General features: G+C 37.5%; 1 protein-coding gene and 1 non-coding gene across 4 annotated transcripts in view; both read right to left on the bottom strand.

Moving 5' to 3' along the window:
- LOC128239940 (neurexin-1-like) overlaps positions 1–22,456 on the bottom strand; it is a 39,069-nt gene extending 16,613 nt beyond the window's left edge. Inside the window, exons 1-12 of one of the 3 annotated variants that reach the window (XM_052956397.1) lie at positions 22,414–22,456; positions 21,613–21,795; positions 16,971–17,070; positions 16,165–16,309; positions 15,818–15,949; positions 15,199–15,360; positions 13,927–14,094; positions 13,272–13,532; positions 12,769–12,982; positions 7,986–8,165; positions 1,766–1,892; positions 183–273 (exon numbers count right to left, since the gene is read on the bottom strand). In XM_052956397.1, the coding sequence (XP_052812357.1) occupies positions 183–273; positions 1,766–1,892; positions 7,986–8,165; positions 12,769–12,982; positions 13,272–13,532; positions 13,927–14,094; positions 15,199–15,360; positions 15,818–15,949; positions 16,165–16,309; positions 16,971–17,070; positions 21,613–21,646 (1,614 nt within the window). In that variant the 5' untranslated portion in view covers positions 21,647–21,795; positions 22,414–22,456. Of the gene's footprint in view, positions 1–182; positions 274–1,765; positions 1,893–7,985; positions 8,166–12,768; positions 12,983–13,271; positions 13,533–13,926; positions 14,095–15,198; positions 15,361–15,817; positions 15,950–16,164; positions 16,310–16,970; positions 17,071–20,411; positions 20,455–21,612; positions 21,829–22,413 lie in introns of those variants that run through there. The other 2 variants (XM_052956398.1, XM_052956399.1) reach the window with 2 other exon arrangements.
- On the bottom strand, positions 8,462–8,543 carry Trnan-guu (transfer RNA asparagine (anticodon GUU)). The gene has a single exon. It is a non-coding gene; the product is annotated as a tRNA-Asn (tRNA).
- Positions 22,457–25,053: the final 2,597 nt, after the last annotated feature.

Here is a 25,053-nt window from a genome sequence, read left to right as displayed (position 1 = left end):
TGCCTCAAAATGAATTGAATAATGCAGGTCACTGGTCATGATGAAAAGACTTGCAGATGACAGTGAATGAAAATATTTGCTACACCGGCCTATTCCTATTCCCCCAGGAAGTTATGATTTAGCTAAGCCATTTTTTTTTAATTTGATACAAAATATTGACGGAACGAGTTTCCAACAAGTACCTTGGACTGTCCGTCCACCAGAAAGGTGATCTTGAGGCGACCGTCGTCCAGTTCCGCCTGGATGTAGTCGCCCTTGCTATCTGTCTCTGTTCTGTAATAAAGGATGTATGTGTGTGAAATTTGTGACGTATGGATGTGAAGTTTTGGTGAAATATAGAATATAAGGTTTAAAGGTATTTTAGTAGGACTGAAAGGTGAATGAGCATAATACAGAGCTGTGAGTAATTATGACTCCCCCCATAAATGGGAAGACATATTGTTTTTGCTCGAGTTTTCTGTCTGTCTGTCCGTCTGTCCGTTCGTCCGTCACAAATCGTATCCTTTCCATAACTCTTGAAAAGCTTGAAGGATTTTGAAATAACTCGCCATCAATATTAACCATATTAAGACAATGTTCAGAGCACATGTTACAGCCAGCTCGGTTCAAGGTCAAGGCTACACTTAGAGGTCAAATGTCATATGACCACAATTCGTGTCCACTCCAAATCTCTTGAATCTTTTGAAATAACTCGCCACAAATGTTCATCATATTGAAATGATGTGCAGAGTGCATGTTACAACCAGTTCGGTTCAAGGTCCAGGTCACACTTTGAGGTTAAAGGTCATATGACTATAATATGATTAGTTTTTGTGTGCGCTCCATATGTCTTGAACCCCTTGAAGGATTTTGAAATTAATCGCCACAAATGTTCACCATATTGAGACGATGGGCAGAGCGCGTGTTACAGCCAGCTCGGTTCAATGTAATGGTCAGAAGCCAAAGGTCATAGTATTGTAATATGACTTTATTTCGTGTCCGCTCCATATTCCTTGAACGGCTTGAAGGATTTTAAAACCTCGCCACACATATTTTTATCATATTGAATATGGTCATATGACTACATTTTGTGTCTGCTCTATATATCTTGAACCGCTTAAAGGATTTCGAAATAAATCACCAAAAATTATCACCCTATTGAGACAATGTGCAGAGCTTGTGTTACAACCAGCTATGTTCAAGGCCAAGGTCACACTTAGAGGTCAAAGGTCATATGACTACATTTCGTGTCTGCTCCATATCTCGTGAACCTCTTGAAGGATATGAAATAACTTGCCACAAATGTTCACCATACTGAGACGGTGTGCAGGGGGGGGGGGGGGGGGACATCAGTGTTTTATTATAAAAACAACCGTCTAGCTGTATTTCATTTTGTATATGTTCGCCACAATCACTCCCCCCCCCCGCTAAAAAAAAGAAAAGAAGGTCTGCATTGTTTCTTAAAACAATCTATTAGACGAGCATAAGATAGCTGACATTATAGTAACAGTCAGCTGTAACATCATACGGTAAAGAAACATTATAAAGAATAGGATATACACGGAAATTCCCATTTCTTCTTTAAGAATAGGCCTTCGGACCTTCTTGAATGACCAATAATGATAGGGGCAACGCTCCATAAGAACGGTAATCTTGCTGTTATACTTTTCATGTTTACTGTCAATGCTTTCTAAAATTCAATCGGAGCACCTTAGCCATTTTCCTTCAAAACAACATGGTATGGCGGAGATGGCCGAGGTGTTCCGATTAACATTATTTCCCCTACCGGAATAGAAGCGTATCCTTAAGCGGCGTGTTGAAGCGGACAGAGAGGTCGTTGGTGTGGGTCACGTCACGGTTGACAAAGTTGAACGCGGTGGAGAAACTCCCGTCCCACCGAGCAATCGCTGCGTCTGCGTTTAAAAAAAAGAACAAGTCATCATCGCTTTTTGAGCGGGAAAGTGTTATGGAACGTGGATGGTTTTTGGACTAGGGCACTTGTGGCCTAGTGCATAGCCATAAACACGTTATCTGCATTCTCAAGCTGTATCTGGGGGTTCACTGACGTAATGTATTCGTACGCTGTATTTTGATTGGATTGCCGTTAGCGAATTTGAATAATCAAAGTAGTACCAGAACTGATGACAATGAAAACATCCAATAAAAATAGTTATCCTAACAATTCAAGCTAACTGTATGTTCTTTTAATGAAGCACAATACAATTCATACGTAGCGAGTGAGTTAATCGGGTTAACTACATGAATGTTCTTGGATACGGTCAGGTTATATGCAATAATATGAACATATTAGAAAAGTACAAAGAATTTTTTTTTCCGTTCAATGCTCTGTATTGATAGACTGGTACCCTCTTTCTCTTTTATCTGAAAATAAATCAGTATCAGCTAACCGCGGTGCCCGTCGCGCATTCGAAATGTATTGTGAATTCATACGTAAAGCGAATAAAGCGTGCGGTCTAAGTAGAAAACAACCAGGAAAGTTGGTTAAAAAAAGTATTGTTATCTTTTGTATACAATGTTGGTATTCCGAAGTCGTTCCCTGTTCTTTTTTTGACATAATTTGCATGTTTCCGTGATATGTTCTTTTCGATACAAAGTTTTTTAACTAATCATCGCATGTCACTTAGCACTTTTTTAAATACAACATGATTTTTGGTATTTATTGTTCAAATACTATTAATGTTAACTAAAAAACATATGCCGCGTTATATTTTTTCGGAAAAGTAAATCCAGTCTACTTATTGACCTCAAAATTTACTCTGATCAGAGCGGCCGAACGACATGTATGTTATCACTGCTTCCGGATGCTGACGATGTGAATTTCATAGTGTTTTATTGAGGAAATTTATCAATAAAGCCGCCATTGAATGATTACCACCATCAAACGGATTTATTTTCATCTTACCGTGGGTAGCATTTTTAATTTGACACGTAAATTTTCAAGCAATACAAGTTCGTTTGAAAAAATCATGTGATTTCAATTTTGCAACATGGAGATAAAAAATATCAAATATGCGCATACTTACTTATGAAGTTTCATTCTAAATGAAGCCAAATGTATGAATATGTGCACAGCATCTGTGAATAAGGTGATTGTTTACCTATGTGCATAGAAAAGTCTTGGAGCCACTCTCAGTGTAAGTACATGACATTGTGATAAACCATCGCCATTGATAAAACAATCTTGCATGCTCAATGTTGATTTCCTCTCTTATAATGCACCAGTCAATTGTTACCACGGCCCCCTTGGGGATATACCAGGAAAAGGGCTGTGTTTTTACCTTTCAGGTGTCCTCGTAGCTAAAGAACTTCAGCGAACACATTATATATTACCTTTTTGGACGTGTTGTAAACATCAAAAATATAAATATCAACATTAAAATTATGGAAGCCAGAACTAGTGTTCTCGCAATGCCGGGTGATTGCGGTGGTTTTGTCTTCCCTTAAAATATATCAGGGAATTGCTCTTACCTTAGATCCCCGGGGTGCGGGGTTATTCACGGGGTTTTACCACCAGTTCGTTCTCGAGTGGTTACAATTGACTGGTGCATACTTTACAAGTTCTATTTCTGAAGACGCTTTGTGCTCACTTTTTGTTTTCTAGCCAAGAATGAAAATCAAAAATCAGTAAGAGATACAGTATGGTGATGCATTGTTGTCGATAGATCAATATAAATTTGTGAACTATTTGAGGGAAAGGTATTTGGTTAAATAATTTACAAGTGAAACTTTTGAGTTTTATTTAACAATGCAGTGCCGAATATTGTGGAGATAGAATTGAATTTGTATTAATTAATCAGTTGACTTGTGGCGTTTCCGGAACAAAATTGAAATCAAAATATTCAATAAAGTTCCCTTATCACCCAATGTTGTGGAATAGTGAAGTAATGAAGATTTAACCTTACAACAGTCTTTCTCAAATGCTGTCCAGGCTTTTTTATGTTTAAGAATAACTAACCTCGCGATGTCAGAACAGAAATCATCTTGGCATGAGATTGGATCACTATGGATCATTATGCACCAGTCAATTGGTAACCACGGCTCCCACATCCGGGGGTATACCGGGGATAGCCGGCAAATTGGGCCATGTTTTTACCTTTCAGGTGGCCTCGCAGTGCCAGGTCTTCCCGGAAAATACAGTGTGTATGGGGCTAAACCTAATGTCCCTTGGTTGCGGGGCATTTGGTGGGGACTTTATCATCAGATTATCTCCGATTTTAGCTGGGGTTGGCTGGACCGAAAGTAAAAGTCCCTGCTATTCCGGGACCGGGAGGGGGGGGGGTATGGTTACAATTGACTGATGCATTAGCTTGTGTATTCAGATAAAGTTAAGAATATATATGTATTTATATAAGTTATACTTTGCAATCTAAATCAAAGATTTGAAAAAGGTATCCTTTATCAATAAATGCAAGTATACATAAATGACTGTGCAAATCTTTATGTATCATCCAAGTATGAGTACCTTGCAGGGTGAATGTTATTTGTAAATATTATACTAAGTGAGCTTTCAAGATAACCTTTCCAATCGCATACACAATGCAGTTTGAAACCTGGATAATTAAAACAAATCTTGGTTGTAGACCATTACTATTAAATATTTGATAAGTCACAGACATTATAAGGTACAGTTTAAAGGGCTGTACCAAGTTAATGATGAAAAAGCAAAAATTTAAAGAAAATTGTGTAAAATTGACATAAACTTGGTATCGATGTGTACAATTCATGCATTGAAACTTACTTACTGATGATCCCCATAGTTTAGAAATGATTTATTAATAGCAGTTATTTCGTGTTTTTCCATTAAAAAAGATTACTAGGTATGTCTACCGAGTAGAATTCATTCCTTATGCGTGATCTGCCGTTGATGTTATTACATGATATTATCGAGTTAGGTATACCTCTGGAAAATTCCACCCAGTAAAAGTAAGTCTTCATAGCATCGTGGATACGACACTTCACTGCATTTTTTTTTTCATTTTGGTATTTTATTTACAATAACGATATCAAAGAGTAAAATATTTTGTTAAAAAAGTGTCCTTAGATTCGTTACAGGAAAAAAACAACTTTTTTTGGTGCCAATCTGGTGTAAAGTCCCTTTCATAAACAACAAGTGAAGCCAATGCTGTATTAATTTGAGACAAACAAAAAGGAGACAGCACAAAGTTCAAAAAGTGTGACCAATTTGAGAATACCTTACATAATCTATACATTTTCATGCGATTCGGACAATTTTAATGCTAGAAATCACGAAAAAATCATTCCCTTGAATTAATCCTGTCATAGTTTAAAGCTGCACTCTCACAGATTTACCGTTTTTACAACTTTTTTTGTCTTGGAAAGAGCAAATTTTTGCGTAAACATCTTCAAACCAATGATATCAGATTGCTGACAAACAATCAGCTCGTAGATTGTCATATTTCCGTTCGAAAATCAATGTTTTATGGCTTAAACCGTGACTAACAGTTTAAGAATAATGCTTAAAACATCATGTTTTTAACTTTAATATAAAAATCTACCATCTAAATTATGGTCAGCAGTCTTATATAACTGGTTTTCATGGATTTTCGCAAAACTTGGCTCGTTCCAAGACAACAAATAAAAAAGTTTTCAAAATGAGAGTGCAGTATATGTGAAATATGTGAAGTATTCCAAAAGATACCATTTGTTCAGCTTGTGTAAATAATGAGAAAATTGTTAAGTAAAATTATTTATTGTTTATCAGGAAAATGTTAAAATCTCATGTTTAGGCCTATAGTGATCATACTTGATTTCTATGTTATTGGCACTTTTTGCAATATGTTTTATTTATTGCAATATCTATGTTGACTTCAGTTTGTAGATAAGAACTAATGGTATAGGTGATGTGAGAATGATCTCGTAAGTATTTAAAACCACTTTTGGTATAATTTTTTTTTTAGTTTTTTGCTCCAATCTTGTTCTGTTTAGCTTTTGAAGATTTTCAAAGTAACTGCAAAACAAGTGCAGCTGTCTGGAAAGACTATGTCAAACCCTGACCAGATATAATTTCTTAATGTCTTTTCAAATGACCAACTTAGCAATGGTTTTATCATAACATAAGATATTGGTTTTAAAGAACATGTTAGTGTTATGTATTGTATGTTGTATGTGGAATTAAATATCATAAGTGGCACTAAATTGAACATAATTTATAGTTCTCATTGATATTACACATAGCCCCAAGTACTTGTTGATCTAATATTTAAGGTTTGGATGGAGTCAGGGCAAGAAAAACGCATGTTAATACATTGTACTTTCCAACGCAAGAACTGTTTGTTTATTCAAGTAAATAAAGCAATCCCCACACCAAGGAACTGCAGTATTGCTTAACAGTTGTCTTTTACAATGATTGTTCAAAGTTACCTGTGGGTTAAAGATGCTCTGTCCACGGGGAAACAGGTTTTGTACATAATAGGGTTATACGTACTGCTTTTTGATCCAGGAGGTTGTATTCGACTCAAGTAGATTTTTTGCAGATTCGGATTTCACAAGGCACAAGCCGAGTAAAATCAAAATCTACAAAAAACTACCAGAATCAAATATGACATTCCGCCATATCCGGATCAAAACGCAGTACTAATAACCCTTTTATTATATACATTACTGATAAGATCACTTAGAAGCCACATCTTTGCATAATAAATTTCATGTTGAGGATGCACTCATTGGTGTACTGAACGTCAATTCAATATTGCGCAACATAATTGTTATGACTCGACGTCACAAGAGTGGTATATGGCCGTATTGCACTGGAGCGGAATATGGGTTAAAGTATTTTGTGATATGTATTGCATGTGGATTGATGATGGGTATATGATAAAGAATATAATTATGTTTGGTATTTGATGGTCAAAGTATTTAAAAGACATTTCAATATTTCATACTTTAAAAACGATATTCATCTCATCTTAGTCAACTCAACTTGCTTTGCTAATAATAATTCTTCAATTTTTAATTAAAAACTACTTCCTAATAGCATTGTGTATGCAGTCTGACATAGGTGTACAATGTAGATGTTTTTTACAAAGATTATTTAAAGTATGGCCCTATGGTTTAAAGCTCCCCTGAAAAAGAGGTGACAGGTTTTCTATATAGTATATAATTACATCATTGAAAATCTTCTCTGAAACTGCAAATAACAGACCTTTGATATAAAAGGAGTTGATCAAATGAAAGAAGTATGTGTGCCAACCACGTAAAATAATTTGTACAAGTCTGATTTAACGACTTTGAGAAATTCAAAAGAACTATGCCCCCACCCCCCTCACTCTACACACACTTAACTAGAATTTTCAAATTTTCTTTGCAGCTTGCAAGCAGTTTTAGTCCAAAATATAAGCTAGCCCATTAAACAGTGACCCCTTGTGATGTGAGCCGATTTTTTTCAATGCTTAGAACATGGTTGTCAACATTCCCCTGAATGAAGCCCTAGTCCATCAGTGCTTTCAGCACTTTGATTGTATTACAAATTGCTCATGTCCATAGAGATAATGTTAAACGGTACAATATTTTATATAGATGCTAGTGCAACATAACACAGACAGGACAATGGACCATCTTGCCAACTAGAATCAGAAATCGATTTAAGATGTTAACTCTTATATTGAAATACACCTAGGTTTATATTTCTAGGCTTACATTTTGTTTCAAAATATATCACATCCCGACCAATAGAATAGAAGTGGAAAAAGTAATCATACGATGAGTTCGTATATAAGATTGGTTTAAAAAACAACTAATACATCTTCACAAGCATTTACAATACATACTTTTAATATTCAGACAAACGTTTCGATACGTCTTTAAGGTAAGTGTTAAATTCACATCATTTTATTATAAAATAAAGCAGGTTTACTTTGTTAACATTCAATTGGATGCGTGAAAGAGAAAAGGTTCTATCTGCTTCTTTATTTAATGTCACTTAGAACCTTTTCGCATTCACCCCACGGATTGGAAGTCTTTCTTACTTTCGTTGCAGTTCCGGCCAGTGTATGGCGTGTCCGCGCAGTCGCACACGTATCCGGACATCCGGTCCCGACAGAAGCCGTAATCGCAGGGCTGCGCCTGGCACTGTCCTAACATGGACGCACATCCGGTCTCCACATCCGACATCCGCTGGTTTCGGATAAACATGTGCAGGTCGTAGCCTAGATGGAGCAGTGAAAGATGGAGTTGGAATTATCAAACATTTATACATTCAATGATTTTTTCATCATCCTTGGCAAAATCTTCACAGCTCGAATGTTTTTTTTTATTGTAACACTTTACGAGCGGTATTAAGTACGATCGAGCATTGTATCATTCTTAGAACGGTTATTCCGCTTGGACATTACTCTCATTCGCGTTGAGCGTATACAGGGTTTGTATAGAAAAGCTTAATTTTAATCTCAACGAACCTTTCCCTCAGAAGTGCAAAATGTTATTCTTTCACTAAAAGAATCATCGACGAGGATGGGATTCGAACCCACGCGGGGAAACCCCAGTCGATTAACAGTCCATCGCCTTAACAACTCGGCCACCTCGTCTGGCGACATTAAGGGACACCTCATATGTTTATATACGATATACAATTACGAAACTCCATATCGCCAACGCCTGTTGGGTTTGATAAGACTACACATGTCAAACGTCACTGAAATAAGTAACTGTTTGTATCATATTTTATTTACTAGACACTATTTTGCACTATAATATATAACGACAAGAAAGACCATTGATGCAAAGCATCACAGGGCGCCTTGAATTAGTTTGTAAAGTTATCAGGTTCGTATTGGAATGAACGACAAACAAAATATAATGAAACAATATATATTATTTTATCGGCTTCAATTCAACACCTCATGGTGGCTCTTGTCCAGTCAATATGTTCAGTTAGGGTTAAACGATACACCAAAAGCGTATTGCGTTGTATATAGCGATACGCTTTACCCGCACCATCATGACATGATATATAGCGATACGCTTTACCCGCACCATCATGCCATGATATATAGCGATAAGCTTTACCCGCACCATCATGCCATGATATATAGCGATACGCTTTACCCGCACCATCATGCCATGATACATAGCGATACGATTTACCCGCACCATCATGCCATGATATATAGCGATACGCTTTACCCGCACCATCATGCCATGATATATAGCGATACGATTTACCCGCACCATCATGCCATGATATATAGCGATACGCTTTACCCGCACCATCATGCCATGATATATAGCGATACGCTTTACCCGCACCATCATGCCATGAAACATAGCGATACCCTTTACCCGCACCATCATGCCATGATATATTGCGATACGCTTTACCCGCACAATCCTGCCATGATATATTGCGATACGCTTTACCCGCACCATCCTGCCATGATATATTGCGATACGCTTTACCCGCACCATCATGCCATGATATATTGCGATACGCTTTACCCGCACCAACATGCCATGATATATTGCGATACGCTTTACCCGCACCAACATGACATGATATATTGCGATACGCTTTACCCGCACCAACATGATATGATATATTGCGATACGCTTTACCCGCACCATCATGACATGATATATTGCGATACGCTTTACCCGCACCATCATGACATGATATATTGCGATACGCTTTACCCGCACCATCATGACATGATATATTGCGATACGCTTTACCCGCACCATCATGCCATGATATATTGCGATACGCTTTACCCGCACCATCATGCCATGATATATTGCGATACGCTTTACCCGCACCATCATGCCATGATATATTGCGATACGCTTTACCCGCACCATCATGCCATGATATATTGCGATACGCTTTACCCGCACCATCATGCCATGATATATTGCGATACGCTTTACCCGCACCATCATGCCATGATATATTGCGATACGCTTTACCCGCACCATCATGCCATGATATATTGAGATACACTAGACCCGCACCATCATGCCATGATATATTGCGATACGCTTTACCCGCACCATCATGCCATGATATGTTGCGATACGCTTTACCCGCACCATCATGCCATGATATATTGCGATACACTAAACCCGCACCATCATGCCATGATATATTGCGATACGCTTTACCCGCACCATCATGCCATGATATATTGCGATACGCTTTACCCGCACCATCATGCCATGATATATTGCCACCATCACCATCATGCCATGTCACCATCATGCCATGATATATTGCGATACACTAGACCCGCACCATCATGCCATGATATATTGCGATACACTAGACCCGCACCATCATGCCATGATATAATGCGATACACTAGACCCGCACCATCATGCCATGATATATTGCGATATGATTTGTTTGTTAATTTGAGTTGTTCAATGTATACCTGCGCCTATTGGCTGCATTATGGTTTGACCCCGCCGTGACGCCATCACGACTTAAATTGTGGTGAAATGCCATTAGTGACATGAGATAAAAGTGACTGAAATACCCAGTCAAATCCAGATAGAAGAAAACTTGAAGAAAAATATTGAGATACAAGATATTCGGGTGCGATACCCTAGGTCTTTGCGAAGAGACCTCTTGGTTCTTTAACGTGCTCGGTGTAAAGCACCGATACACAGGATACAACTTAACCGGGTTAAACCAGTACTGAGTACACTAATTCCAGAATACTACCCTTTTAATGCCGAGCGCTAGGCAAGGGGGCTAATGGTACCATATTTTAATGTTTTTTTTCTGTTTGACGCGGCGAGGGTTTGACCCTACGTCCTTCCGCACCCTAAGCAAACCCTCTACCACTGAGCTTTCTTGGTAAAAAAACGGGACGTATTATAGTTTTACCTGCGGCGTACGGGCGGTCAGGCGGGCAGGCGTTCGGTAGCCGTCCAGTACGTTGTCCGCTCAATAACTAAAGAAGCCTTTGTACAATCATCACCAAACATTGTTAGAATGTTTGATAACCAGCCATATCACTTGACTAACTCGTGAATTATCGCCCTTTAATTATACAAATAACCTCAAATCGGTCTTGTCCAATCAATAAATTCTTAAGCCTTTGTCCAATTATAACCAAATTTAGTCACAATGTGTATGGGCATAATATCACGGACAAATTCGATAACCAGCAATATCGCTGTCGTCGCTCAAGAGTTATTGCCCTTTAATTATAGAAATAAGCTTAAATTGGTCTTATCCCATCATTGACTTTTGAAGCCTTTGTCCAATCATCCTCAAATTAAGTCGTAGTGTGTATGGACATACTATCTCAGAAAAGTTGGATAACCAGCCATATCGCTGTATTCACTCAAGGGTTATTGCCCTTCAATTATAGAAATGACCTTAAATTGATATTGTCTGCTCAATAACTTTAGGACCTTTAACAAACCATCACCAAATTTGGTAAAAATGTGAATGGGCATAATATCTCGGGTAAGTTCGATAACCAGCCATATGACTGTAGTCACTCAAGAGTTATTGCCCTTTAATTATATATATTACCTTGTCCGATAAATAATTTTAGAATCCTTTGTCCAATCATCACCAAACTTGGAGTCCAAAAATTAGGACGGGCGTATTTTGTGACAGCTGGCGCTCTTGTTTAAATATTATTTTATAGGTTTCAATTAAACACCACCTGACTGCTATCATTCAGTCATTGTGTAAATTAGGGTTAGAGTGATAGGCCCAAAAACATATCGCAATATACATGAATATATACATGTATATCGGTATGTTGAGATATGTATTCTTTTATTTTTTTAAAACCTCTTGTGTATATTCTATAATAAAGACTGTTCATTAACATGCTACTTTTATTTACTTATTTATCTGTTATCATATTTAAGAAAATTGTATTACAGTTGCATGTTTACTTAACAGTATTATAATCTTTACTAAATGGCAACGCTGAGACAATACTGGTACCAAAGTTATTTATAGAATAATACATTTTTGACAATGGCTTTTGGTTGATAATTGCCCCATTTGGAAGAAAATTACCGAGGCTTTTCCCATGTTGTCATTTGTCAATCTTTATCTTTTGATCCGGTTTTGTAAATAACAATTTGTAGCAATATAGACCAATATATTATATATTATAGGGTTTGATTAGCAGGAAATTTGAAAGGTAGAGGAAATGAGATATAGCAAATGGGTTTTGAATGGCATAGGCTATTCAAAATAACGAGTAATATGTAATTAAAATAGGAAACCTTTTGTAACGTGATTACGCCATTAGATTTGATGGTTGAGTTCCCTTTCTTCTAATATTTCTTGTTTTTATCAGATGATCGTTAATTTCAATATGTGAGCACAGCTAGGGTCGATCAAGCCTAAGAACATTTTGTTTAAAAAATTGTGCTTGAATGAGCATTGCCATTTCGTGTGAATACTTTAAATTTCTCAGCAGAATATGTTTTCAACAAAACTTTCTTAGTGTCGAGCGCGAAATTCCTCTATACTAGCCAGTGCACAAGCGCGAGCTTCTTCATTACCAACTTGATAAAACCAATTAATGAATAAATGGAACTTTCGGCGGTTGTTTTAGTCAAGAGTTTAAAAATAATTAAATGTGAATCCTATCGATGGTCACATTGGCCGAGACATAAGCGTGGACAGTAACTTAAGTATTCTTATATTTGTCTCAAGTGCATTAGCTATACCATCGTAGGCTTTATGACTTTCCAAAACTCGTTTTTCATAACTTTCTGTATTAAATGGCAACTCATATACGATCCTATATATATTAGCCCCGTCAAGTGCATTACCTATATCATTGACCTGAAGCGATTCAAGACATCCCCTGTACCCCTTGCGAGCGTACAACGGCCAGGGAGTATTCCGATAGTTGTCGTAGCCGCCAAAATACATCTTGAAGAAGTATAGGGAAAGGAGCTGGTCGTAGGACAAGGGGACGGTGAACGGCCGTCCATCCAGGGCTAGCGTCATCCCTTGACTGCCGGCGTCCACCCGCATCATCACCTGTGGAGGCAGGGTAACAGACGTTAGAGACGATAGAAACTCGCTGACCAGAACATTGTATCTGAACAGTTACTCTTGTAACCTTACAGCTCAGCACATATATACATTCATCTACCCTGCTCTATTACATATCGAGTTTATAAAACTTGAACACTAAAGGGTATACTAAAATTAATTAAATTAAGGTATTTTGTACGCATTTTGTCCTGGATTCCAGTCATTAGGGTCTGCACAAATATACATGCATCTACATTGCCCTAGTAGAACGTGCCCACGTGTCGTCACTTACTTCGTGCCACTCGCCGTCATCCACGCGGCGGTCGGAGAACATGTTCCGAGCGTTGAGACTCCCGAACTCGTACACGAAGTAGAGGATCCCGTCATAAACCTCCATCGCGAAGAACTGCACGCCGGATCCGCGTGCGATACTTAGTAACCCGCTTGGCTCAATGGTGCGGAACCGGTAGCTGACCGTGCCGCCACTGCGCATGTCCAGGGCGTCAGACAGGAAGAACATGCTGTTACCGGTTTTGAACGTCACCGGGGTCGGCTATTAACATAATGGTAATATAACTTATATATGTACTTAAAACTTCTAACATTCCGCGAATCGGATGACGTTGAACTTTGAATGTAGGGGTCATTTACTCACCATGAACAATGCGCATACACAGTTTGAAGAATCTATCGAAGTCTTTCAAAAGTTATTAATCGGAGACAAAAGTGTGACGCTTACGCGGACGATGACAAGGTAATCTATACGTGTCTGCCATACTTCGCATGTGAAACATCCACGGCCAATCGGTTTGTATTTAGCCAATAATAGCTTAAAAATATGAAAGATAAAGCCAGACAGGACGGCTTGCAATTTAAACAGACATGTTGTTGATTCATAATCAAAATTATATAACTGGGTAGAATTTTATATATACGGTCCCGCTTACCCTCCTTGCTGCGGGCGTGGGTGGTGCCGATGTGGTCCCCCAGGTCCAGCGGCCACTGTTCCAATCGTCCGTGTCGATGATGGTGATGTTTCCCGTCGCCTGCCCCACCTGCTGTAGGAAGGAGATGATGATCTCCTTATTAGGGCCCCGAGATTTCTTGGACTCAACCTGTAAAGGAAAATAGACAGTGTAAATGTTTTAAGTTAAAACTGACCTGTATCACGGCGGCGCAATGTCATAAATGGCATTCATGTTAGGGCTATGAATTGCCAGAATCCGTCTCATCCTGTAATGGAAAGTAGGTAGTGTAATAATAATAGTGTATAATTTAAAATAACAGAAAATGCACCGTGTGAACACAAACATCAACTCAAATTTTCATTTAGGTTTCGGGAATGGAATTAATTCCATCCTACCTAACAATCTATCTGGGTTTCGTGTGTCAGAATTATACACACCCCACTGGCATCTTTACCGCATCGACGAAAAATTGCCAAAAATCCCAAATCTAGACAATGCATCTACGAAGTTCACGGAGTAAAATGGCGCCGACGAGGGATCCTGATTGTGTGTAAAACGTCGATACCTGATTTAATAAGCGTTTATTGTGACAGGTGGCGACTGGTTACGTGAAATGCGGACAGATACACACAAATATTTTGTTTAAACGATCGTTTGTGAACTCGTCAGTAGCATAAATTGTTTAACTGAGAAAGTTTGCTTCATACTCTTTTGTAATGAAACATACTTTCCGATCAAATATTGAACTATTTTCAACACATATATATTTAGGGAAAGTGACGATGTAAAAATATACATAAACCTCGAGTGTTTCTATATGAATTTTCAATGATTTACGGAGGTCAGACCACGCCCAGATCAAGAACAATTTGCTTACCGGCTTGCACTTGCCTTATATGAGCAATGAATGACAAGTTTTTTTCTGGTTCCCATTAGCTGAACCAAAACAAATGAAACGCATCACTCCTATAAAAGGAAGTAGTTCCTTTCACATAAACCGTAGAAGGACTTAAATTCCAGGGCAGGCTGGACCTCAAGCCCGTAAAGAAATTAACACAACAAATAAACAATGAGTGGTGGAAGCGAAAACAAATACTCTTTCAAGTGTGGCCTATTCATGTTTCTGGGTTGACATTCAGACATTTATGCTTGTCCGTGTATTACCATATTAAAATCCATTCAGTTCACTATAAATGTAAATCTATCATTTATTTTTGCAACCTCGTGTCCTCCATCCCCCACCATACTCACATCAACAAGAGCACCGTCAAACTTTGTGTTGACAAGCCCGGTCGTGTCTGTCCGTGGGTCGGCTGTACCCGCTAAATACACATCTGCACGCCGGGTGATGAACTGTATGTCTCTAGATGAGGTCACCGTCTGGGCCAGCTGCTCATCGAGGAAAATCGTAAGCTGTAAAAAAATACGTAGGAGAAAATGAAGACATACTATTATCCAGGACAGCGTTTCATTTAAGGATCTTTGTCGTTAAATTTAGAAATTAAACAAGTTGATATTTTTTTTACATTTCACTAGCTTTTCTCTTCAAATTTGAAACAGGGAATAGTTCATTTCACACAACTATGTTGCAAATTGTCAAACAAATAACACTATGATAATTTATATAGTTTCACTTAGATCTTGAAACGTGGGACTTTGTCATGGAAAGAAAACTGGGATTAATTACAAAAAAGTGTCGCAAAACATAAAACTATCAAAAGCATAATAAATAAATTCATTTATAACAGTTTTAAAATCCACTTAATCATCCAACGCATATACAAAGAAATATGCGAATAAAATACTGGACTTCAAATAAGGCTTCCTTGATGCCAAAAACATTTGTTTGAAAGGTAAAACAAATATGCACCTCGCGTCCATTTTTTTCCACACGGATGGTGTGCCACCGGAAGTCGTTGACCACGCGCGAGTCCGGATGTTGCACTCGAACCTGTTGCGGAGATCCTCGGCTGTCATCGTTCACGAAGTAAAGACTTCCGGCCTGCAAACGGAAATGCAAACTTGATAAATTAGTATTTTTGCGACATAGAATATCACATGCGTGATCATTCGATACTTAATTTTTAAAACTCGCCAAAGCTCATTTTTATCAAATTTAGAAAAGTCGTTTAAAATATAATGTGTATATAACCACTCGTGAACTATCCTTTATATAAACTGTATAAAAAAGACTAAGCATTCTCGAGAGTTCCCTACCTTAAGGCTGATGTGCATCTTCTGACCGGCACCATCCTTCCAGAACCATATCAGCCCGTCCGAACTTTGGGTAATGAACGTGAGCGACACAGACTCCGTGTCCATCTCCTCGAACAACTCTGAGGGCAGGCCATCGAACGAGTACCTGCACAGAAAAGCGGGGGTTGCGAGTGTAATGATAGGGGCATTATACACACTATTGTTGTTTTCCAAACCCGTATCAGCATAGCAGCATGTGTTGAGTGCTACCGTTAACACACTGATTTCTATTCAAGTATTTACAATAAACTTACTATTAAATCTTAATATATATTTTTCAGGAACGTACTATGTTTCCTAAATAAATTATTTCGAATGCAATCAATTGCTGATTTGTGTTTATATTCAAGAAAATGTACGAAACCATTAATGCGACTCATTAATTAAGTCATTTCGGGCGTTGACATTCCGAAAATGTCGTTTAAAATCTAGGTGCAGTTCCGTTGGTTTAAACTTAAGGCATTGCGTTTAAACATTGAAATATTCAAAGGAAGGAATATTACGATAGACGATGCTTTTCTGACGACCTGTATCACGTCTTGTTCTCGACCGACACCCCGAACTCGACCAGATACAGAACATCAGAAAAGCGTCATATGGTAACATCCCCTATGCTTTTGTAAAATATAATACAGCCTCAAGATTTAAACTACTTTGTTATAATAGATTTGTTGACATTGTGAGAAGACAGAGCAAAATGAAAATACCCTTTAAATAAAAAGCACATTTGCACAAAAAAATGGGTAACAGCTAGTCCTGGTTCCTACTTGATAAATGAGTCTCCGAAGAACCGGATGATCTTGGACGTGGTCTTCACGAGCCGGGAGCTAAGCGAGTCCTGCCCGTTACTAGGATTAACCGTCATGGCTGTTGAAATCAGAAACAAAACATGAATAATTCAAAATCCAATCATTACTCATTGACTGTTTCTAATATGTAAATTATACATACAAACTGTAGAAGAATGGTTTAAGATAACTTGAACATCAATTAAGCAGGTCACCTTAATTGAAGGACACCAATTGCCCATGGTCATCTGAGCTGTGATGTCGGCTGCTTCATAGGATACGGATTGGCATGACCGTATGTGAACAGAAACTCAAAATTAAATTCTAGTGGCTTATGAGTGACAAATCACGATGATGAAGTATGTATAATGGACAAACATAATCTATACCCCAAACTCATGATTGTGTATATTGTCCAATTACATGTATTTATTATATGCTTTCTGGTCGTTTATAAAGAGTTTTTAGTGAAACAAAATGATATTTCACCGTATTGATATATTCGCCCGCTTCGCGCGCACACGGCTTAGACACAATTTTAACGACGTTATGCCCGAAATGACGTTACATTCGCATATTATACTGTTGCGGGCTTCTCCGAAAATTTACAATTACCTATTATAGTAGTATATCCTTTTATTGCCCTTGGTGCTCAACCGATGAAATATATTATTATGATCTTACACTGAAACAAACCATTATCCTCTTTACATACCACTTCAATACATATCAACATAGTGGTAACAGTTTTAACAGATTCACCTTACGAGTACTTTCCATTTTCTGTGTGTTGTTCCTCAATGTCTGATTCTTCTGTTGTCTCAGTTGCATGCTTTAGAGAGAATGTCACTTTATGTATATGCAGATATATCTAAGGTATTTGATTCACAATTATGTAAATTGTGGATGCCTATTTCGGTTTCTTTTCAAATGGTATTATGTGCATAAAATATATATACAAACAATAAGCCTAAACTAATGAAAGAAACAATATATTTTAGCCTTGAAAAATTGCAACATAGGTTATTTTACAATAACAGTTAGATTTCAATTGAAATAAAGAGCTCCCACATTATTGTTTCTCAATAGAACTAATTTTATCACCCAGTTCAAATTTATACTACTCAGAGATGTCACCAGAATAACGAGCCTTTTTGGTAATCGGTGACTTAATCCCCAATAATTTATTAACACAGTAACCATGTATAGTCAAATTGACATTATTTTTAGGTGATAACCAAGTTTCAGTGAAAATGCAAATATCGTGTGTTTTAATTATATCTTCAAAGTCTAGGTCCGGTATTTTTCTACACAGTCCGTTAATATTCCATGAAATAATGTCTAGAGGCTCTCCCCGACCCCCTACTTGGGGAGTAGTGTGGGGTGGGGTGTACATGTCTTTTCTGTATTTCGGCTTGAAGAACTGGACAGAGTTTCTGTCGCGTTTCGCGCCACTTCTTTGGCAGTTGGATCCCGACTCCGACGCTGAGTTTATTGAAAATAGTGAAATTTGTCGAATGTAGGGCGGGGTCTTTTAGACTTTCAATATTGCCCAACCTGTGTGCACAATCAAATAACATGCATGTGACGTAAAGACCAAGGCCGTTTTGGATGACGTATACTAGTAATTCGCTGCATTCGCGACTATCTCTGTCCATAGGTTGCTGGTACCGGACCGCTTCCGGTCTATGTGTGGTTTCGCCCTCCGCTGCTTTTGTTGTTGCGGGCGCTTCCCTTTCCGGAATGCCGTAGAAAATCAGGTTTTTGTTCATGCTACGGAATTCAGAATCTAGTAACTTGCTGTTTGTGTGCTCGTGGGACTTTACTAAAGATTCCACAGTGTCATGTAATTACAAGTGGCTTGCAGGTGCTTAATGCTCCTCCTTAAATCATTTCCAAATGATTTGCTTTGTTAAATTGGTTGTACATTTTAAACTTCCTTGATCCATAAAATAGCTAGAGGTCAAGGTGACGCAACCCGATCCAATGCATTGATCGGTATTTTGGCTGTTATCGAATTGAAGATAAAACAGAGATAATGACCCATTAAACTATTGTAAAAAATCTGTAGAAATACAAACAATTCTAATCGTATTGTATTTCGTTAGTTCGTTTGTAAATACACCGCTCAGTGCAAATTTGCATTTTACTGGGCAATTTGAAACCGACTATTAAAGTTAAAAACATAAACTGCCTTTAAACTGAATTCATTTCATTTCGACTTCTTGTGGAAAATTACAAGTTACATGTAAAGCGGTTATTAACTATTATATACAAAATTTGCCTCATACTGGAGTGCACCATTAGGTCATAAAACGTTTTCCGTCATTGTTAAGCCCATTGTACGATACAGATTGTATGTGCATTGATTCAAGTGCATATGCTGTTTGTTATTGCATAGTTGATAGTTGCCTTGAAAACAAGAAAACTTGAAACCCAATCAAAATGAATCAGACAAGACGTTTCAATATAATTTTGAAATTAATACAGAAATGCACGCAGAAGGGCAGCCGATTGGGATCATTCAACCGAGCAGGTATTTATAAATATGGTGGCAATATGCTAACGAATGAATGAATAATAATATCTGTCCTGTGTTCTCGTTCCGGATTAATAATATCTGTCATGTGTTCCCGTTCCGGATTAATAATATCTGTCATGTGTTCCCGTTCCGGATTAATAATATCTGTCATGTGTTCCCGTTCCGGATTAATAATATCTGTCATGTGTTCCCGTTCCGGATTAATAATATCTGTCATGTGTTCCCGTTCCGGATTAATAATATCTGTCATGTGTTCCCGTTCCGGATTAATAATATCTGTCATGTGTTCCCGTTCCGGATAGAAAAATCCGACCCGAGGGCACCTGCGTTGCCAGGTAACGAGGCTTGCCGAGTTACCGGCTACGCAGCGTGCCCGAGGGTCGGATTTTTTTATCCGGAACGGACACACATGATTGATATTTTTTTCTAGCATACCTTAAATTACATTTTTTGTGAAGAAAATACATAAGAAAGCGCGTTTTTGTACATTTCACCAAAAAGCGCGTGCGATGATGTTTACTGACATCATGACGCGCAGTAATTTGTATTCTCTGCATACGTCAATAAGTTCCTTTGCTATCACGTCTTTTAAAGGTTATTTTGTTTTGTTTTTAAGGAATATTTTTTTAAAGTTAATGTTAATGGAACTCATCTATTGAAATCTCAAAACTATGGTTACCATAAGTGTTTAATAAAAGAAATTGAAAGTATTACGTCAGAGCGCGTGACTCATCTGGCATGGGGGGATGCCAGATGGAGTTTTCCAGCACGGCTGACTTCAACGGAAATGCCTATCCGGTGTGCTAGAAAATATTGTCTAAAATTCAACAAAGCCATATTTAATGTAATAAGTTATTAAAGACGATTTCCTGACTAACCTCAAGCAGTCACCAGCGTTTGTCACCCAGTGTAGTATGACTGGTCCAATGGCCAAACCATCAATTTTCTATCAAATTACTAAGAAACTTGATGAATATTTCCCAACAACGTTACAAATAACATTAAAAGAGCAGGTTCTTGTTAGGCCATACCAAATAATGTTTTTCGTTTAGCATCAGTCCAAGATATAAAAACCAGAAATTCTAAAAAAAATGCCATTCAAAAACATTAGCCGTTTTTGTTGAAAAATGCTGATATGCTCAACATAAATATCTCTGAATAAAAATAGCATGCTGTAACCTGCAAACATAATAAGTTATGCTCATAGTTAATATTGCAAAATAATATTCAATGTATGTTTTCGACAACCCGTTTCAAAACAAATCCGTCCGGGCTTAATGCCAGTAATGGTAAACAGGTAAAGAATGTGGCATGAATGATAAACATAAATTCCTGAACCCAATAATAATCAGCATGAACATGTCGTGCTAAAGTCAAACAATTAATACGCTTTGTTTGCGTTTAAACTAAGTAATTTGATATTTGAACGTATAACAAGAACCAAATCAACCCTCGCTTTAGTTCACGTGGTCTTAGTCGGACGTATCTATAGTGTTTCTAGATGTAAATTGTTCACATTTGCTTTACAAAGATTGCTTTAAGTTGTGAACAAAGCGATTTACATTAATCTGTTTTATATTTGTTCATATATTTTCACCCACTGTAGTAGGATTGGTCCCAGTTATAAACAAAAACAAAATGTGGTGAAACAAGACACATATTAAGTGCTAATTTCAGATTTCCATTTAAACATTACAAAACAGAGTGAGAGTGGTCTAATGGTATAGGTGTCCACCTCTTACCAAAGAGGTTGTGGGTTCGATCCCCATCGGGATATTTCTCATAGCCCCGTAGGAACCCTGTACTGGTTTCTGCTCAGGACACGGACTTGAGTGTGATTCATATCAGCTTTCAGCTCATCATCATCATCATCATCATCATCATCATCATCATCATCATCAACATCGTCGTCGTCGTCATCATCATTATCATCTTCATCGCTAGCAAAATTATCTTCATCAACATCGTTAACAACCTCCTTATCAGTTCCACACCCACCACAACAACATTTTATATGACAAATGGTACAACGGAAGTATGTTTATTGTAAAACAAAAGATGAATAGTCTGCCAACTTACTTAGTAACAAAACACACCACAGGAACCCCCTCATCCTTGCAATGTTGCGTGTCCAGGGGTTGGAAGCTTCCAAAACATTAACTTAAATCCGCTTGCACAAAGTAAACAGTGAAAAACACAGTCAAATAAAACTCCTTGTATGATACATGTATTATAGTTCTTTGCTTAAGCTCTGTATACACGCTGGTAAATTGCAGAGATCAAATCGAGCACAGAACTGATAAGGGTGTCGGCCCACAAAGAAATGCTTTCGGATCGTTGTATCCCTTAAAATAGTTCTAACAAAATGTTTCTCCCCCTTTAGGTAGCGTTTAAATATGTGTAAATTGCATTCTTGTATACATGTATATTTTCAAGTTTTCACATGATTTATATCATATTTGAAGACATTTATGTGGTTTTGAATTATATTTTGTAGGACCTCTTTCTCGGGTGGATGAATTCACGGATGACCCCAGAGATGCGACCATAACTGTGACACATGGACGTTATAGATAGCTACTGTAAACAAATCATGATAGCAAAAAAAAAAAGAAATGGCGTTGATATGTTTTTTTTGGTGTTAATTAACAGACGAAGTGTTTATAATTTGAGGAAAAATAGTGTTAAGCTAACAACTTTTCTGGAAATTCATAATAAAGTGGTAAACAGGAGTCATTTTACATATAACAAAGAAGGGAATTTCGTTGTGGTCCGACACCTTAGCCTTTCTCAGGCAGAGAAATGAGTCACTCTCAGACTACATAATAACCATGCGCTCCTATATGTGTGCAAATCATCAACCAGCACAAAACGACTAACCCTCCTCTGTATTGGACGCCCCAGGGCACCGTTCAGGCACAAACATATATCTCCTCTGTATTTGACGCCCCAGTGCACCGTTCAGGCACATACATATATCTCCTCTGTATTGGACGCCCCAGTGAACCGTTCAGGCACATACATAACTCTCCTCTCTGCGGAACGCCTACGACTGGTTTAATGCACTTTGTAGCCTACACTGCTTAAGCCATATAAAAATTGTTTACGTCTAGCCATTATGGATAAAGGTGCAGTGCGGTTAGATGGACTGAATAGAAAAATGCAATTACAAATAAATGCGTTTGAAGTGAATAGAATCATGGTATAGAAAGATAATGGACTAAATCTTTAAAGCCAAGATTGCTTCAACGATACATGTAGTCTCCACAATAACATTACAGTGATTGTTAAAAGTTATTTTGTCAACTTATCATTTCCATCTGGCCATACAACATGCGGTTTTAAATTATTCGTTTGTTCGTTTTGTTGTTTGTTTGTTCGCTCGCTCGCGCAATAATTTATTCATTCATCTTCATTCGATCGTTCGTGTGTTCTTTAATTCTTTCATTTGATATAGTTATTGTAGTAGTAGTAGTAGTAGTAGTGGTGGTGGTGGTGGTGGTGGTGGTGGTGGTGGTGGTGGTTGTAGTAGTAGTAGTAATAATAATAATAATAATAATAATAATAATAATAATAATAATAATTATACACAAACATGTATACTAATATTTTACAATTTTATTGTAAACAAATGTATAATAGTGATTAAATTGGTTGCTTAGAAAGTCATTAGTTGCTAAGGAAGTCATTAGTTCATAAGGAAGTCATTGGCTGCAATCGACGAAGAAAGTAAGGCTGTATAGCAAATATCAAGGGTCTGGGCCTTGCGTTTTCAGAGAAGAAGATTTTACATAATAAGTATATAGAAAACTTGTGACCCCTGGGGCTGGGCCACTTTTGACCCCTGGGACATAATTTGAAAAACGTTGTTAAAGGACCACTACATGAGGGTGCATACCAAATATTAAGTGTTTGGGCCTTGCGGTTTCAGAGAATAAGGTTTTGCTATATAAGTTTAAAGAAAACCAGCAACCCCTGGTGCGGGGCCAATTTTTATCCCAGTGATATAATATCCAAATCTTGTTAAAGGACCTCTGCATGACGCTGCATACCAACTGTTAAGGGTTAGGGCCTTGTAGTTTCAGAGGAGATGATTGTCAATTTTTTTAATATATAAGTATATAGAAAACATGTGATCCCTGGGGCGGGGCCATTCTTGAACCCATGGACAAAATTTGAACAGATATTGGTAAAGGACAACAACATGAGGGTGAATACAAATTATAACGGGTCTTGGTAATGCGGTTTCAGAGAGGAAGGTTTTTAAAAATTCAAAATGTTGACGCTTAACGCAAAGTGTAAAAACAAAGTGCGACCAAATATCTCATCTTGAGCACTCTTTAGTTCATTATATGACTGAGTATGTTACACATAAATTGACACATAATACGTTCATCTTTCCTCATTCCTAACACCGAGGCCACCTGTGAACATTGAACTGAAACTTAAAGCAATAGGATAAGATCTTGGCTTCTGCACTGTGAAACATGTGCAAGAACAATTGTTATACCCAAAGTAAAGATTACTTCCAAAAATGTGGTGGCTTATAATTTTTGTTTATGGTACAAACCTCATGCCTATATTCTTTAGCATAGACATTTTAAATTACTATTACATCAAATTCATTGAGTTTGATAAAAAATATCATAATACGGACCATGTTTAGCAATATCAGAAACATGATCAGACTGTCTGTTGCGAATCAGGTGCTCCGAACCACTTACGAGCAGGGCATCAATTTATTCCAGATGCTGTCTGTCAATATTTGAAGACATTCGTTGACAATTTGTCCTGAAATACAATGTTTACTATGTTGCTATGGTTGTAGTTTAATAGTTTTTTTGTGTTTTTTTTAAATACAATGGTCTTGCACATCAATTGGTTTATACTTACTGATTAGCTCTTCGTCTGTTGGTATCTATTTCATAATTGAAAACATGTTACATGCATGCTCACAATATTTTTTTAGCTGATTTTACTGCCAAATATTAGCTCTTTTGCCAAAAAGCCACAAACAGCTTTCATTTTATTCCAAATTTGTTTTCGTTTTTCATCCTATTACTAATATCTGAACCCATTAGCAAGAATGGAAATATAATATTTTTAAAACAATATTAGTTTATTTAACATCGCCATCCAAGTTTTGGAATTATTCAATTTGATTTTCCCAACTAAAAAGGAACGCAGGCAGTAAAATTAGTATCAAATGAAATAATTGGCTCCAAAGCATAAACTTCGTTATATTGTGATGAAATATGACTTTTAGCAGCCTTTTAACCTTGCAGGTTTTGTCTATTTGATAGCATCAGGACATTTTGTTAAAGAAAGCATGTATGGTATTTTTACTAAAATGAAGGAGAAGAAATGAGAACAACAAAGTTACCTACAGCATTAACACCAATAGTTTAGTTTTCATCTACAAACCACCCAACGGTACGATTGATATCGCGGTTCAACCATAATGTAACGAGCTGACGGTGATTTTAACTGCATTTTAGGAGCCATAATGGTTTTATAATG

The sequence above is a fragment of the Mya arenaria genome, chromosome 7 (genome assembly GCF_026914265.1).
Source record: "Mya arenaria isolate MELC-2E11 chromosome 7, ASM2691426v1".
In the NCBI taxonomy this organism is placed as follows: domain Eukaryota; kingdom Metazoa; phylum Mollusca; class Bivalvia; order Myida; family Myidae; genus Mya; species Mya arenaria.
Note: the sequence above shows the minus strand (reverse complement) of the source record. Positions and strands in the feature narration are given on the sequence as shown.